Source organism: Vigna angularis, chromosome 6, assembly GCF_016808095.1.
Source record: "Vigna angularis cultivar LongXiaoDou No.4 chromosome 6, ASM1680809v1, whole genome shotgun sequence".
Taxonomy (NCBI): domain Eukaryota; kingdom Viridiplantae; phylum Streptophyta; class Magnoliopsida; order Fabales; family Fabaceae; genus Vigna; species Vigna angularis.
The window spans coordinates 27,127,161-27,141,409 of record NC_068975.1 but is presented as its reverse complement, the minus strand read 5'-3'; the positions used below and the strand labels follow the sequence as shown (position 1 = coordinate 27,141,409).

The window sequence follows — 14,249 nt, the reverse complement described above, 5'->3', positions numbered from 1 at the left end:
AAGTGAGCACTAGTTAGTTGTGCTCTCAGCCTCCCTCTTCTATATGAATTTTCTTTTTCTGAAAAAGATAAAGTATACTATTGAAGCTTTAATCTGGTTCAAGTTCAAACCACATACAAATGTCGAGGTCAGATAGTTGGAAAGGAAAATCTTTGGAGTCCTATACCTTCAGTGTTAAAAGTCAATGATTACACACCTTTATAAGTTTGTATGAAGCATAAAGATGCAAAGAACTTTTTTATTTAAATTTTTTTCCCTTTTAAACTGCCTTTCTCTTTCATCCCAATACCAAAAATAAGTGTTTCAATTATATTATGCGTTGTTTCGTTTGTGCTTATTTTTTTGATAAAGATGTTTTTTTTTACTAAAATAAACAGATTTTTGTTTTTGTTTTGTGTTTATTCCCATATACTTATTTATATTAGAAGTCCTACATTAACTAGAGATAAAGTAAATTTAGAATATATATATATATATATATATATATATATATATATATATATATATATATATATATATATATATATATATATATATATATAAAAGTGTGTGCAAACCTCATCTTACAAGTTGGTTTTGTGGAGTTAAAGTCCATCCTAGTAAGATTTTTATTTGTTGGACATATCATTTCACTCGTTATCGGGCCACTAACAAACCTTGGTGTAAGAGTAATATGTTGAAAGTCTCACATCAACTAGAGATAAAGTCAATTTAGAATATATAAGTATGTACAAACTTCACCTTACAAGCTTGTTTTGTGCGACTAAGTTAAGTTTAAAATTCACTTCTTACTATTTGAAAAATAAAATTTTATTCATCTTACTTTTATAAGAAAGTCTTGTCTGTTTTAAATATATGATTTCTTACAAATTATTTATTTCAAAAACACTTATTTTTAAGTTTAAACGAACTGGCCCGATATGAAGTTAATATATTGTTGCTGTCTGAACAAATCCTCATAATTGTTTCTGATTCAATTTTTCTTTTTTGTTATTTTAAAAATATTCTCTCTCAAGTTATTCGCTCCTTTTTCAGATATCACTAAGTCTGTCACTCAGCTTAATTAGTGAGTCTAAAACAGACAAGTATAGAGATTTGCGTGCACTTCTTCAACTTCTCTCAAGTCTTTGCTCTAAAGACATGGTAAATATTTTCTTTGCGTAATTTATTTGACTAGCAGTTGGAAAGAGATTACCTGCCTCCAATACTCATACTTAACTAAGGTGCAACTTAACTAAAAAATTCTTATTGTGGCAGATTGATTTCTCGTCAGATTCGATTGAGGCCCAAGGCACTAACATATCTCAGGTAATATCAAGATTACATTAATCAGTTTCATGTTAAGTTAGTAGTCAATTTCTAGTGCATGTGTCTTGCAGGTGGTTTACTATGGACTTCACATGGTCGCGCCATTGATTTCTATGGAACTCTTAAAATATCCCAAACTTTGTCATGATGTAAGATATTCATGTGCTCTGTGGAATAATACGGGATTGAGTGTTATCCAAAGCTGATACTTACTGTATAACTCATTTGCAGTATTTTTCTCTCCTTTCACATATGTTGGAGGTTTATCCAGAAACATTTGCGCTACTAAATAGTGAAGCCTTTGCTCATGTACTTGGAACCCTTGATTTTGGTCTTCACCATCAGGTAATATTTGTAATGCGCTTTTTCTTTAATAATCAATATTATAGAATGAAGCAGTTTGAAACTAAACTAATTAAGCTACAATAAGCTTAAGCAGTGTTTCAACAGTTTAGCATTCTTTTCCAGTGTCCTAAAGAAACTTTTTTGAAAAATGGATAAATTTCCCCACTGTTTATTACAGTTCAAGATGAATTTATTTTCTAATTGGTAACTTATATTGTGCTTAGAATTTGCGTCTAAGAACTATATGATTTGGGATTTTGAAGGACGCAGATGTGGTTAGTAAGAGTCTGAGAGCTCTGCAAGCTCTTGCTTCTTACCACTACAAAGAGACTGGTAATGGTAATATAGGCTTGGGTGCCCACACCACGGGTCTTAAGGATTCAAGTGGGAATGTTCAGGAAGGTCTTTTGAGCCGTTTTCTTCGTTCATTGCTGCAGCTTCTCCTTTTTGAGGATTATAGGTGAGAATGCACAGAAAATTCTTTTTTCCCCTTTTCTTTTGTTTTACCAAGACCGACTATGTTTTGGACCTTGAGAGTGGGACTGTTTATCTATTGTGGGGGTGTCAAATGAATGTGCAAGTCAAATAATGCCCCATCTTTTAGAGCACACCCACATACTTTATTTTCAAGTGTGGTATGTATTTAATAAAACTTGTCAATTGATTTAGTTTAAATTGGAAAACACATTTCCACACAAGTACATCTGTTTCCTAGTATAATGATACAAAACGGCCACTTCACATCTTTAGTCAATACTGTTGCAAAATCACATTGCAATTGGCTAACAGTATTACCATTGTTATTTCAGTTCGGATCTGATCAGTGTTGCAGCAGATGCTCTCCTTCCATTAATCCTGTGTGAGCAAGGCCTGTATCAGGTATGATCTCTAAATTGCATTTGGTAAAAAATATTCAATGCAAGTTCTAGGTTACAAACATTCTTTATTAAATTTTCATAGCTAACATGTTTGAACTAGTATTATAAAATTGATCTATAGATGAACATAGTGTTGCATATTCTCTTCAATAGTGAATATGCCAGCTACGTTACTTGTCATGTCGAGAATATGTTTTATATTTTTGTTCAGTGTCCATATAAATCCATTTCAAATCAGTGTCCATATATTTTTGTTCAGTGAAAAGCTTAGCTTGTCTGTTGCTAATGGCGACTTACATTCCAAAAAGAACTTCAATTGTGAACCAGCTTATATATTATTGTTTTTTGGGGGTAGGGTATTCAAACTTCAGTTTTTAAGAAAATTTTACATAATCAGTTACTATACAACATTCTTGCATCCCTATATGATTTCCCCCTTTTATTTTATGTATGGATCCTGAGAAGATTTTGGTAAATTTCCTTACAGAGATTGGGGAATGAATTGATAGAGAGACAACCAAATCCAACACTCAAAACTAGGCTGGCAAATGCATTTCACACACTAACAAGTGCAAATCAGCTTTCTTCCTCCCTGGATCGAATAAATTACCAGAGGTTTAGAAAAAATCTTACTAGTTTCCTAGTTGAAGTTCGTGGATTTCTAAGGACAATGTGATCAACTGTGTATGGCTTGTACTGTATAAAGCTTCCGAAGTGGAGTTGGGATCACTACTGATTAAGCCAGCAGCTGAAGATAAACGTAGAGAGCTAATCTCTTGGCATACAAATTATTTGGAGTTACTCCGTGTCCTATCTTCACTTGGCTTTCCTCAGTTATATCATATATCACTTGGGTTGTTTGAAAAAGTAAAAGCTTCTTTTTTGTTTGTCAGAGAGGCTATTACAAAAGTAGAAAAGCTGCCTGAAGAAGGTCTTAGTTGCAATTCAATGACAATAGTTGTCGAGGCACATTCTTTTGTGGAAAAATGCATCCTTGTGTAGATATACATTACTATCACTTAGTTTTGCAGGAGCCTCGCATTCTATGCAACTTTTCATGTTTGTGCTCTAACGTGCTCACAGTCCGTTCAGATCCGTTAGAGATACTAAGCCATTCATATGCTTGTGCAAACTTAAACTTTCACGGAAGATCATTCTTGAGAAGATCAAAATGCTAGAGTGATTTTGTTCACACAAGTTTTGCAATTATGTTTGTAGAAGTATACATATGGCTCCATCTGTTTTGGTGTGTCTGCATCTTATGTTAAGATCTTGCTCATCAATATGTACAGTTACGTATGACAGTAAATGCAATTGTCGAGTGACAATCATGAAAGCTCAATCTTCATTTAGCTCCATTTTTTTAGCAGTCCGGTGGAAGCCGCAATAGCAATGATGGGTGCCGCAATGATGAATGCTGTTTAAATACTTTCCTCCTAGGAGTGTATTTTTTCAGTAATGAATTTTTATATTAATCTTATAAGCTATATAAATAATCCATCTTACCATCTAAAATATTTAATTTTAAATCATTTACGTGTCCAATTAAACACAAATTAATGTAAGATCAAAATCATTTATGTGTCCAATTATACACATAACGTACATATTGATAAATTGAATATAGACATGAATATCTTCAATAATTTCAATTCATTTATCAAATCTTATATCTACAAATATCAATTTCATATTTGTAAACATTTTCAATTTTATATACAAATCATATATCTCATAATATTTTAAAATAAAGTAAGTCGATGAAATATAATTTGCATAACAAATTTAAATAATAAATGAGTTAATTGTTCTCGGTTTAAGATTAATTGAGAAAATTGTTGTCTATTGGACGAATTGTTCAGGACGAGAAAAAAATAACAAATTTCATATCAGATAGACAACCTAACAAATTTGAATTTAACATTTCTAAAATTTTCAATCAATCAAAATATTAAATAAAAAATACAAATAACATTATATTATTAATTTCAAATAATTTGTTGACTCTCGCCCTTGACCAAGCACACAATAATATACAAAAATAAATCACACATCACAATTAAGTTGTCGAATCTCATTTTTTTCTTAGCTATATTTATTTGTATTCTAATTTAATAATAGAAACAAAAGTAAGAAAACATAAAAATGTGTTTTTTTTAACAATATTTAATTTGATCACAAATAATCTAAATTCAAATAATTTACATAAACCATATCCATATTTGCAAACCTTATCCTACATGTATATATTTCAATTCATCTTTACAAAATTTGTACCAATAATATTTCCCATACTATTTTTCTTAATCAAAATCAATTAACATCACATCAGCTTATTGACAAGTATCTATCCTTAAAAGATTTCATTCTCTACCTATCCTTTTAACTCAGATCAATTTTAACTAATTAAATCTTAACTTGAAGTTTTTCATTTCTCAAACAAAAGAAAAAAGACTTGAAATTACCGTAAACTCCAATCAACATAACATAACACCACCAAATCAACCAAAACACTCTAAGAGAATGATCTAGTTGACAACAGATGAAACTCTAAGAAGGTGACGATTTCATAATAAAAAACATATATTCATAAAGATGATAAGAAATTACTTTCGACTTAAAACAATATATTTTTCTTTTTAAATAACAACTAATTTTAAAAAAAAATATTAATCAATATAATAACCAATTTAAATATTAATATCTAAAATTGTTTTTGTTATGAATAAAAATTATAATTGATTTGTAAATTTGTCATTCATCTTTACTTTAACGTTAGTTAGCAAAATTTTGACTATAAAAAAAATTAATATCTAAATTAATCTCTAATGTTAAGAATTTAAGTTTAAACATTTTTCAGAAAATCAATTTATAAAATGAATTATAATTTATTTTTACCTCACTTAATATATATATATATATATATATATATATATATATATATATATATATATATATATATATATATAATAGAACAATTTAAACTATGACATGGTAATTAATATTTGGTTTGAGTGTGTATTTTATTTGAAGATGTAAGTGGGCATGAGAAAGAAGAGAGAGTGGGGTAATAAATTAAAGATGGTAAGCAAAACAAGAAGGGAAAAGAAAAGAAGTGTGGGAAAGATATAAATTAATTATAAGTTGGAAAGCATTGACATCGATCTATTCAAAGTTTGGCTTCGTTTTGGTGAAAATGAGTACAAATTTTTTGCACCTTGGTTTCGTAACACAGTAACAATAAGAGGTTACGAGAAGATGGTACATTAATATAAAGTCTTCTGCTGCCAAAAACAACTTGTTTGAATTCTATGGACAGCATCTTCAGATAGAATATTGGAGAAAAGGTACAATCATACAACACCTTTACCTAAAGTTTGCACAATTTTCATGCACCATTCACACCACTACTCTTACATTATTCAACCATTTTTCGTACACTTTATTTAACTTCAACAAATGTAACTATTCAAATCCAAAACTTTTCAAATTTCATATTCTTTTCACTTAAATCTCACACTTCCATCTCAAATATATCTAGATAAGATGACAAACTCAATTATCAATCGTGTTATTTCTTACTATTTTTATTTTTCGAAAATCTCTTCCTTCCTTTTTTAAAGAAAATAAAATAAAAAATCACTTTAGGAATGGAATTTTGATTTGTTTTTCAACTTATTCCTTCCAAATTGTAGTTTTGATTCCTTTCAAATTGTAGTTTAGAGTTCGATAACCGAATTTTAATTTGATTTTCAACTAGTTTTGTTTTGGAAGTTCTTGATTGGACTTGTGATTACTCCTAGATCAGACAAATTGTATTGTAGATTGGATAGATTCTCGACGGTCAGTTACTTGATTTTTAGTGTCTTTTCAGTATCGTTTAAAGTTTGTTCGGATGGTATCTGCAGGAGGTATTACCATGCTAAAGTCAATAAATGATCGTTCGATTAATAATCAATGCATATTATGTGTATGTTATGTTAAAGTCATACCTAAGATCTTTATATATAGTAGTTGTGATGAGTTTTTACACTTTTGTCGGTCTAATCACAATCAAATTATATCTTAATCTGCATTAAGAGATTAATTAGTCACTATCATTGTTAATTTGAGCATGTTGTAATTGATCTACCATGCTCTTTGGTCAGGATAGTCCTCCATTCGTTGTTATCATTGTTAACAACCATTTTGTAATCAATTAATTTAGAGTGAATAGCTCAAACGAGTTAACTAAAGGAATTTTATTCGAGAGTGATCAATCTAGAAGTTTTGTCTAAAGAAATTCAGTCTGGAAAGTTCTACTTAAAAGAGTTTCAATATTGAAACTCAAATGGAGAAGCTCGACTTAAAGGAGACCGGAAGAAGAGTTTAGTACGATTGAAAGAGCTTATCATGAAGAACTTGATCTAGAGAAGGTGTTTTAGGTTTGAATAACTCGACCTAAAAATACTCAGCTAAACAGATACACGATACAAATTATACATTTGTTCTTTATTAAATTAAAAATACAATTCACTTTTTCATTGTTTGGTTGCTTCCATATCTTGATATTTTGATTAAAAAATTTGATAGATTGTAAGTCACTGCATCGATCTACACGTCAGAAAGTTTTAAGAATTTAAATAGAGTTTTACGAAAATGTGCAACAAGCATGATTTGTAGAGTGTCCATGGGGTTTCTGAAATCCTTCGTAGAGTACAAAATTTTGGGTACTCTACTTCCCACACATACATTTATGAATATCTTAATATTTTTACTTTTTTAAACCCCAAATTATCTTTCTTTTTTCTAGAAATATTAAACTTAAAAATATTACCATCGTAAATATCATGTTTGAGTTTTTTAATCAGGCATTAATACGAACTTTATATATAAAAAATAACTTTTATATATACGAGACCATCAGAAACTCTCTTTTAAGAACAAATATTGCTTTTTATAGCGTAAAATATAATTGAAAGATATATATATATATATATATATATATATATATATATAACATATCTTAATAATATATTTATATAAATACGAGAATATATATTGTGATCCCCGTATTTTCAAAAATAAAATCCTAACATCCACTTAGACTCAGTTTGAAAATCCATTTTATGAGTCTCAAAAAGGAAGTTTTACATTTTTCATTTTAAAAACATAAAACTGAAATTATTATTAGATTAACATTGCACCTAAATTGAGATACATAAATTAAAATTGACATTCAAACATTGCAGCAGCAGCATCACCTTTGCGTGGAATCGATTATTACTGTAAGATTAAAACTTGATTAGCTACTGAATTGAATTAGAGTTATTTAGTTTGATGGTTGCGGAAATAAAGGTGCATTTTACGAAAAGTTTAAAAAGTAAAATAAATAATATTGTATAAGGACTATATTTTTTTAGATTATTTTATTAAGAATTAAATATGACTTTAGATTGGATAAAAATGAGTGAGATAAGAATAACTCATAAATATATTATTTTAAAATGTTTAGTTGAAATTGATATTTTAATATTTTGTATGAATTTGTTCAGGGTTCATTTGTCAAATTTATCTGACTTTCTTCTTAATAAATAAAACAAATTGTAATACTTTTGACAATTATTGTCACAATTCGTGGGCAACTACTTTAAGGTATGATGGAACTAGAATCTTATAAAGTTAACTTAATTCAATTATCTCTAATAATTACAAAATACTATAAGATATTATTAGTACACCATATTTCAAAAGATACATGCATCTATACAACTTTTCTCATATGTCTCTAACAAAACAAGGAAAGTAGGATTAGATCAATTTTGCTTTATAAAGTATACCTTTTTTAGTATACTATATATAACTCACATTACTGATTTAAATAATTTTCCCCGTAGATTATGGTCATTGATTTTCTTTTTATTTGATGAAAAGATTATTTATGTTTTTTTTTTGTATCTACTATTCACTAGCATTCATTAAGTGATAATTTATACCTTAAGTGAGACATGGGAGGACCTAACTAGTGACACGTGTGTTGTTTTTTTAATTCTTCATTTTTTTCCAATAAAAAAGTCACTGGTTCAATGGATTTTTTTTATTTCTATTGTTTATTGACATTATTTTCATTAAGTAACCATGTCAATAAGGAAAAAAAGTTATGAAAACAGTTTTATTTATCTTTAATCAGGATTTATATCCTCTATTTCTTTAAGTTTATTTATTTATTTATTTTTATTTAAGGTTAAAGTTAACATAATAAAAACAGATACAGATCATTATTTAGATTCTCGATGACAAATAAAAAAAATTGAAGAAAAAGGGAAATGCTAACTTAGCAAAGAAAACAAAACAAGTTTATCACATGAATTATTCCTTAAAGTAGAATAATTTAAAAAAAAAAAATATGCAAGTCAATATACTTATTTATTGACGTAGTCATTTAACACACAATTCATAACTTAAAAAATATTAATAAATATAAGAAAATAAAAATAGAAATACATTTTAAAAGACTAAAAAAAAGAAACAAATTAAAATGTTAATCATATTTAACCACTCAAGTTAACTTAACGAATGAATTGTCACTTAAGGAAAATGTTAGTAGACGGAAAATGTTCGTAAATATAAACTAAAACGAAATTTAAAAAAAAAAAATTATCAATGATTCAAATGAGAATTTTATTTTATTGACTTTATGAAAAATTCTCAAATTTATGAAAATGTGAAAGTTATTAATGTTTTTGTCTGAAAAAATTATCTCATCAGTTATCTAGTAAAGTTGAATGTATGCCTCATATATAGACATGCATCCTGGGCTATATAAAATGTGGCATATATAATAATTTTACATGCCCTAAATTAGCCTCTATTAATGTAGTTTTCATCCTATAAAAAGCAATCTAACCATACAAACAATGTTTGAATTAATAAAATATTACTGAACAACATATATCAATTATACATTAAATATATATATATATATATATATATATATATATATATATATATATATATATATATATATATATATATATATATACTACAATGTAACATATCAGTGGTAAAAAATCATAACATTTGCGAATTATTAAATATTTTTAATCGTAACTATATTTTCTGTTGTGGTTTAACTTCCATATCCGTTGAATCATTGGAAATGACAGAAATAATCATTTGTGAAAGAATTCCCAATTATGTTAATTAATTAAAGCAACCGATTCAACCAAGGAACTTGCATTAATCGTATTGGGTTTAGACATTAGAATATGCATATACATGAATAAAAGGGCCTTTAACCCATACCATGTAGAACCACTTTTCATCAAATTTAAGGGCTCTTTGTCCTAGTTACAGGGGGTTAGGCAAATAACCTACCCTCATTCTCAATAATCCAAAAATTGTTGTTACAAATCTAGCTACTTTTCAATCTCCATCTTTAGCTGTCACCTATAACACTACACAGACAATCTAGGTTTTCCTCTAAACACAGATTTCTCAAACCTAACTCCATTTCACAACGCTGTCTTCTTCCACTTTCCAACCTAACTGTTACTTACACTGTTAGTTGTTTAACATAAATAATATTATATTACACCCAACTAACTATTCATAACACTTTTCTTAATCCATGCATGGATCACTGGGAAAAGAAACCAAACACAGAAAATGTGTTAATTAATTATTACAAGAAAAGAAAAACCTTCCTCAATGTAACTGCTGGCTAAGAAACACTGTTAAGAAAAAGAGAAATGTCGTCTGTGAGTAATTATTAGCAAAAAATACACAAAAAAACTACAAAAAGAAAGCACATTGGCAGCACCGGCAACTTCTGATCACTTTACAAGTACATGGGTAACTGCAGTTCAACCATCCATATAAATTTTCAGGTATATATAAAGTAAAACATTATTAATCTTGATTAAACTTCAATATTTCTCACTGGCACCGAACTTACAATGGGAAAAAGATCTTGATCTTAAATATACACTTCTTCTGCTCATCATTTTATAGATTCCAGTGAGTGTGTTACTGTAGAGAATCAGAAATCCCGAAAATGTCCATTAATTTGAGCACTAAAAATAGGCATAAACATGTATCCTAGTTTGGTATACATTCTATTTCCACGAACACAGGAAGCCAGACAACTGAGAAAAACATCTCACGAATTCAGAAGGCGGCGTGAACACCTTTGTAAGCAAAGGCGTATAAATAGAACCTTAAAGTTGCCAAAAATAAACACAAAACGAAATGGAGAAAAAGATATGCATGTGAGGGCATGGGATGATGGATGATATTGATTATATAATTGGTTTGAATGTGAAGAAACTAAGTAGCGGTGGCAGTTGCAGTGGCATTGGGGGAAGTGGTAACCGGAGTTGCATTAGAGATGTTGGAGGACTTTGGCCTTTTTCTCTTCTTCTCGTAGCTCACTCCTCTCGCCTTCGCCTGAAACTCACGAACATCATGCAAGTACAGCCTCACGGCGCGGGCGCCGAACGGGTTGCTTTCGGCTCTCCCGCCGTTCTCCTCGTAGGCGGCGCGGAGGCGCCCGATTAGGGCATCCAGGCTGCCCCAGGCCTGGCGGAGCGGGCAGGGGCACGGCGCCGGAGGGTTAGGCAGCCCGAAGAACGGGCACGTCGGATTGTGCACCTTCGTCTTCCCGAATTGGTCCAGGTAGTGCAGGAATTCCAGCACGTGCGCCCCACTGCACATGGCCACCGTCAGCGGCGGCCGGTGGTTCCGCAGATACTGGCTGAACGTGTTCCAGTCTCGCCGCTTCTGGTTCTCGTACCTACTCGGAGTAGTACTACCGCCGCCACCACCACCACTGTTGGTGGTGCTTGTTATTGGGGATGGCACGGTCTCCATTGCAAAGATCTGATGCTTGGTGATTTGGATTTGAGTCGGATCTTGTGGATAGTGAGGTTGACTTTGTGGTGGTAGGTTGAAGTAGAAGGATCCACCACGAACCCACCTGCTATATAAACATATATATATGTGTGTGTGTATCTAGAAATGAAGATGTTCTTAGGAAGAGTAGGTAGGGTTTTGTATTGTGTAGTAGAAAGAAGTGAAGAGGGTGTGTGTTGGTAGGAAGAAAGATTATCGGTATTGGTCAGAGAAGCTTGGTGAGATAGAAGCTAAAAGGGTGCATGTTTTTCACTGTGTTTATTAACTTGTTGTAGTGTGAAGTGGAAGATGAAGAGGGAAGAAGAAGAAGAAGAAGAAGAAATTGTACGGTGAAAGAGAAAGCGATGGAAATGGAAGAAAAACAAGAGATTTGTGTTTGCAGAAGGAGAAAGTGAGAGAGAAGAGAAGAGAAGAGAAGAAGAATTAAATGAAGAAGAGGGCACTGTGCCCCAAAACAGGACAAAGTTTGGCAGTGAGAGATAGTGATGATGCTGACCATAGCTCTATAGACACATCTTTGCATTCTTTTTTTCACGCTCTGCTTCTAAGCGCGTCGTTCCACTTCCCTTCACTTTGCATTTACTCTTTTTTTTTTTATCATTATATGAAATAATGTATCTATTGAAAAATAAAATATTCGAATTTCATAATATATGTTTATTATTATTCTTCTTAATTTGTGTAAAAATAAAAAACGGGTTTTGGAAATAAAGGAATGATAGTTACATAAGTATTACCATGGTTAAGTTAAATTATTTAATAAGATCTTCAATTATAAAAAAAAATATTAGCTATTTGAATTTGTATTTCTTTTTTAAAATGATTTCTTTATGTTTAACTTTCGTTATACAAGAAAATAAAGTTTAATTATAATTTTTTGTTTTTCCTATATTTTACAAAACCTATAACTTTGTTTTTTTTTTCCCACAATTCTAGTTCCTTAATGTTTGACTGTCCATAATTTTATTCTCTACATTTTTTATGCAGTTATGATCTCTTAGCTTTTAATAAATATATTTAACTTTGTTCAGTTTTCATTTTAAATAAGTCTCCCTCTTCAATTCTAGCTAACATTTTCGACCTCTTAAAAAAAAACAAGTATCAAAGTCATTTTGTTATGTTGCGTCCAAGGTAAAATAAAAAATATGAATAATTAAACGAATATTCATATAATTAAAAATTAAAAGTGTGTAAAGAGGAAATTCAAGAACCAAAATTACAGATAATTAAAAACTGAAGAACTAAAATTACAAGAAATGGTTTTTAAATTACATTTTGAAAATCCCAAACTTTAATGTCATAACTAAAAACTCTATTCACTCTTTACATATTAATAAACTCATTTTTTTTCTCTAATTTGTAGTTTTGTAACAAAAGAAGCTTTTATTTTAAGAATTCACAAATTGTTCTTACACAGTGACAAACTACAATTACAAATGTCATGTGAACAAGTTTAGTTTGTAAACTCTTTGCTAACTCAATTTCAAACATATTAAAAAAAATGCTATTTAGATTAACTTTTGCATCAATTTTTGTTTTAATTTAAAATTTTGTTTAATTTAATTAAAAATTTAATCGAAGTCCATGTTTGAAAGTTATATCAAAATACATTAATAAAGAAACATTGTATTAATTGTAAATTATGTTACAATTTTTATATGAATAAAAATTATTTCAATTAATTTTACAATTATTTATATATCAGAATTTATATAAATAAAAAATAATATTTTAAAATAATAATAATATATTAATTTCTATATTATTATTTCACTTTTCTAAAAAGAAAAATTAATTTAAATACGTGCTAAATATTTATTATTATCTAAAAAGAAATTATCACTAGATTCCATTTTTAACTAGTTAAACTTTTAAAAATATTCTTTTTCCAAATAAATAGGTTTTTGCATCATTTATTATTTAGTTGCTTTGGTTGGCGTTTTGTACCTTTGAACTTCAACTTTGAGGTTTATAAACAATACTACTTCTCTTTATGTCAACTAAATTATCTCATTTATAACAAATTATAAATGTTTTTAACTTTGTTGTTTATATATTTACATGTTATTTATTTATTTATTTATTATTATTATTATTAGTATTTACGTATATTAACTTAAAGCAAGCACAATGATATTCAAATTTTCAAGAAAGGTATATAAATAAGAATCGTTTAAAAATAAATAAATATAAAAAGTTTATGAACAAAATAAATAACTCCACATAGGGCTGCTCCTAGACATGAATATATATATATATATATATATATATATATATATATATATATATATATATATATATATATATATATATATATATATATATATATATATATTATTCTTTATTTTATTAAGAAAATTATTTGTCTATTTTTTCTAATTATAGTTTGAATACATTTATTTTATTAGAGTAAATATTCATTCTCATCGTTGATATAACTCGTTTTATTATGTTTATTCTAATCAAGGGTATGTGAGTTAAATTCTGAAAATTTCATTCGTATAATTAGATTTTTCGATATTTGTACACCAATAACTTCGTTAGGCTTTCATTTATTTAATTGAATGTTTTTTAATGTGTGAATTATATGAGTATTCAGATCATGAGAATGTTAAAATATTAATGCTGTGAAAACGAGTCATTTGGTTTAATCTAATCCAGCTCACGGATTATTCACTTATTGAGTTAATTTAATGGTTATTAATAAGTCAAAAAAATTCAAACTTGATCGAGTTTATCATGATGAGTTAAACATATTGACTCACTAGTTTAATTAGTGACAATTTCTTTTTTCAATTTCAAGAAAAATAACAATTTTTTTCTAAT

General features: G+C 28.8%; 2 protein-coding genes across 5 annotated transcripts in view; one reads left to right on the top strand and one right to left on the bottom strand.

Moving 5' to 3' along the window:
* LOC108345529 (uncharacterized) overlaps positions 1 to 4,016 on the top strand; it is a 43,382-nt gene extending 39,366 nt beyond the window's left edge. For 3 of the 4 annotated variants that reach the window (XM_052879773.1, XM_052879772.1, XM_052879775.1), the window contains 7 exons: positions 1,036 to 1,143; positions 1,258 to 1,308; positions 1,353 to 1,457; positions 1,540 to 1,653; positions 1,917 to 2,113; positions 2,463 to 2,532; positions 3,019 to 4,016. In XM_052879773.1, coding sequence (XP_052735733.1) covers positions 1,036 to 1,143; positions 1,258 to 1,308; positions 1,353 to 1,457; positions 1,540 to 1,653; positions 1,917 to 2,113; positions 2,463 to 2,532; positions 3,019 to 3,207 — 834 coding nt within the window. In that variant the 3' untranslated portion in view covers positions 3,208 to 4,016. The remainder of the gene's footprint in view (positions 1 to 1,035; positions 1,144 to 1,257; positions 1,309 to 1,352; positions 1,458 to 1,539; positions 1,654 to 1,916; positions 2,114 to 2,462; positions 2,533 to 3,018) is intronic. The other variant, XM_052879774.1, reaches the window with a different exon arrangement.
* A 6,411-nt stretch (positions 4,017 to 10,427) lies between these two features.
* LOC108345133 (protein G1-like5) lies at positions 10,428 to 11,883 on the bottom strand. Its single transcript, XM_017583708.2, has one exon. It carries the CDS (start codon positions 11,379 to 11,381, stop codon positions 10,839 to 10,841), a length of 543 nt encoding a protein of 180 aa, XP_017439197.1. The 5' UTR covers positions 11,382 to 11,883; the 3' UTR covers positions 10,428 to 10,838.
* Positions 11,884 to 14,249: the final 2,366 nt, after the last annotated feature.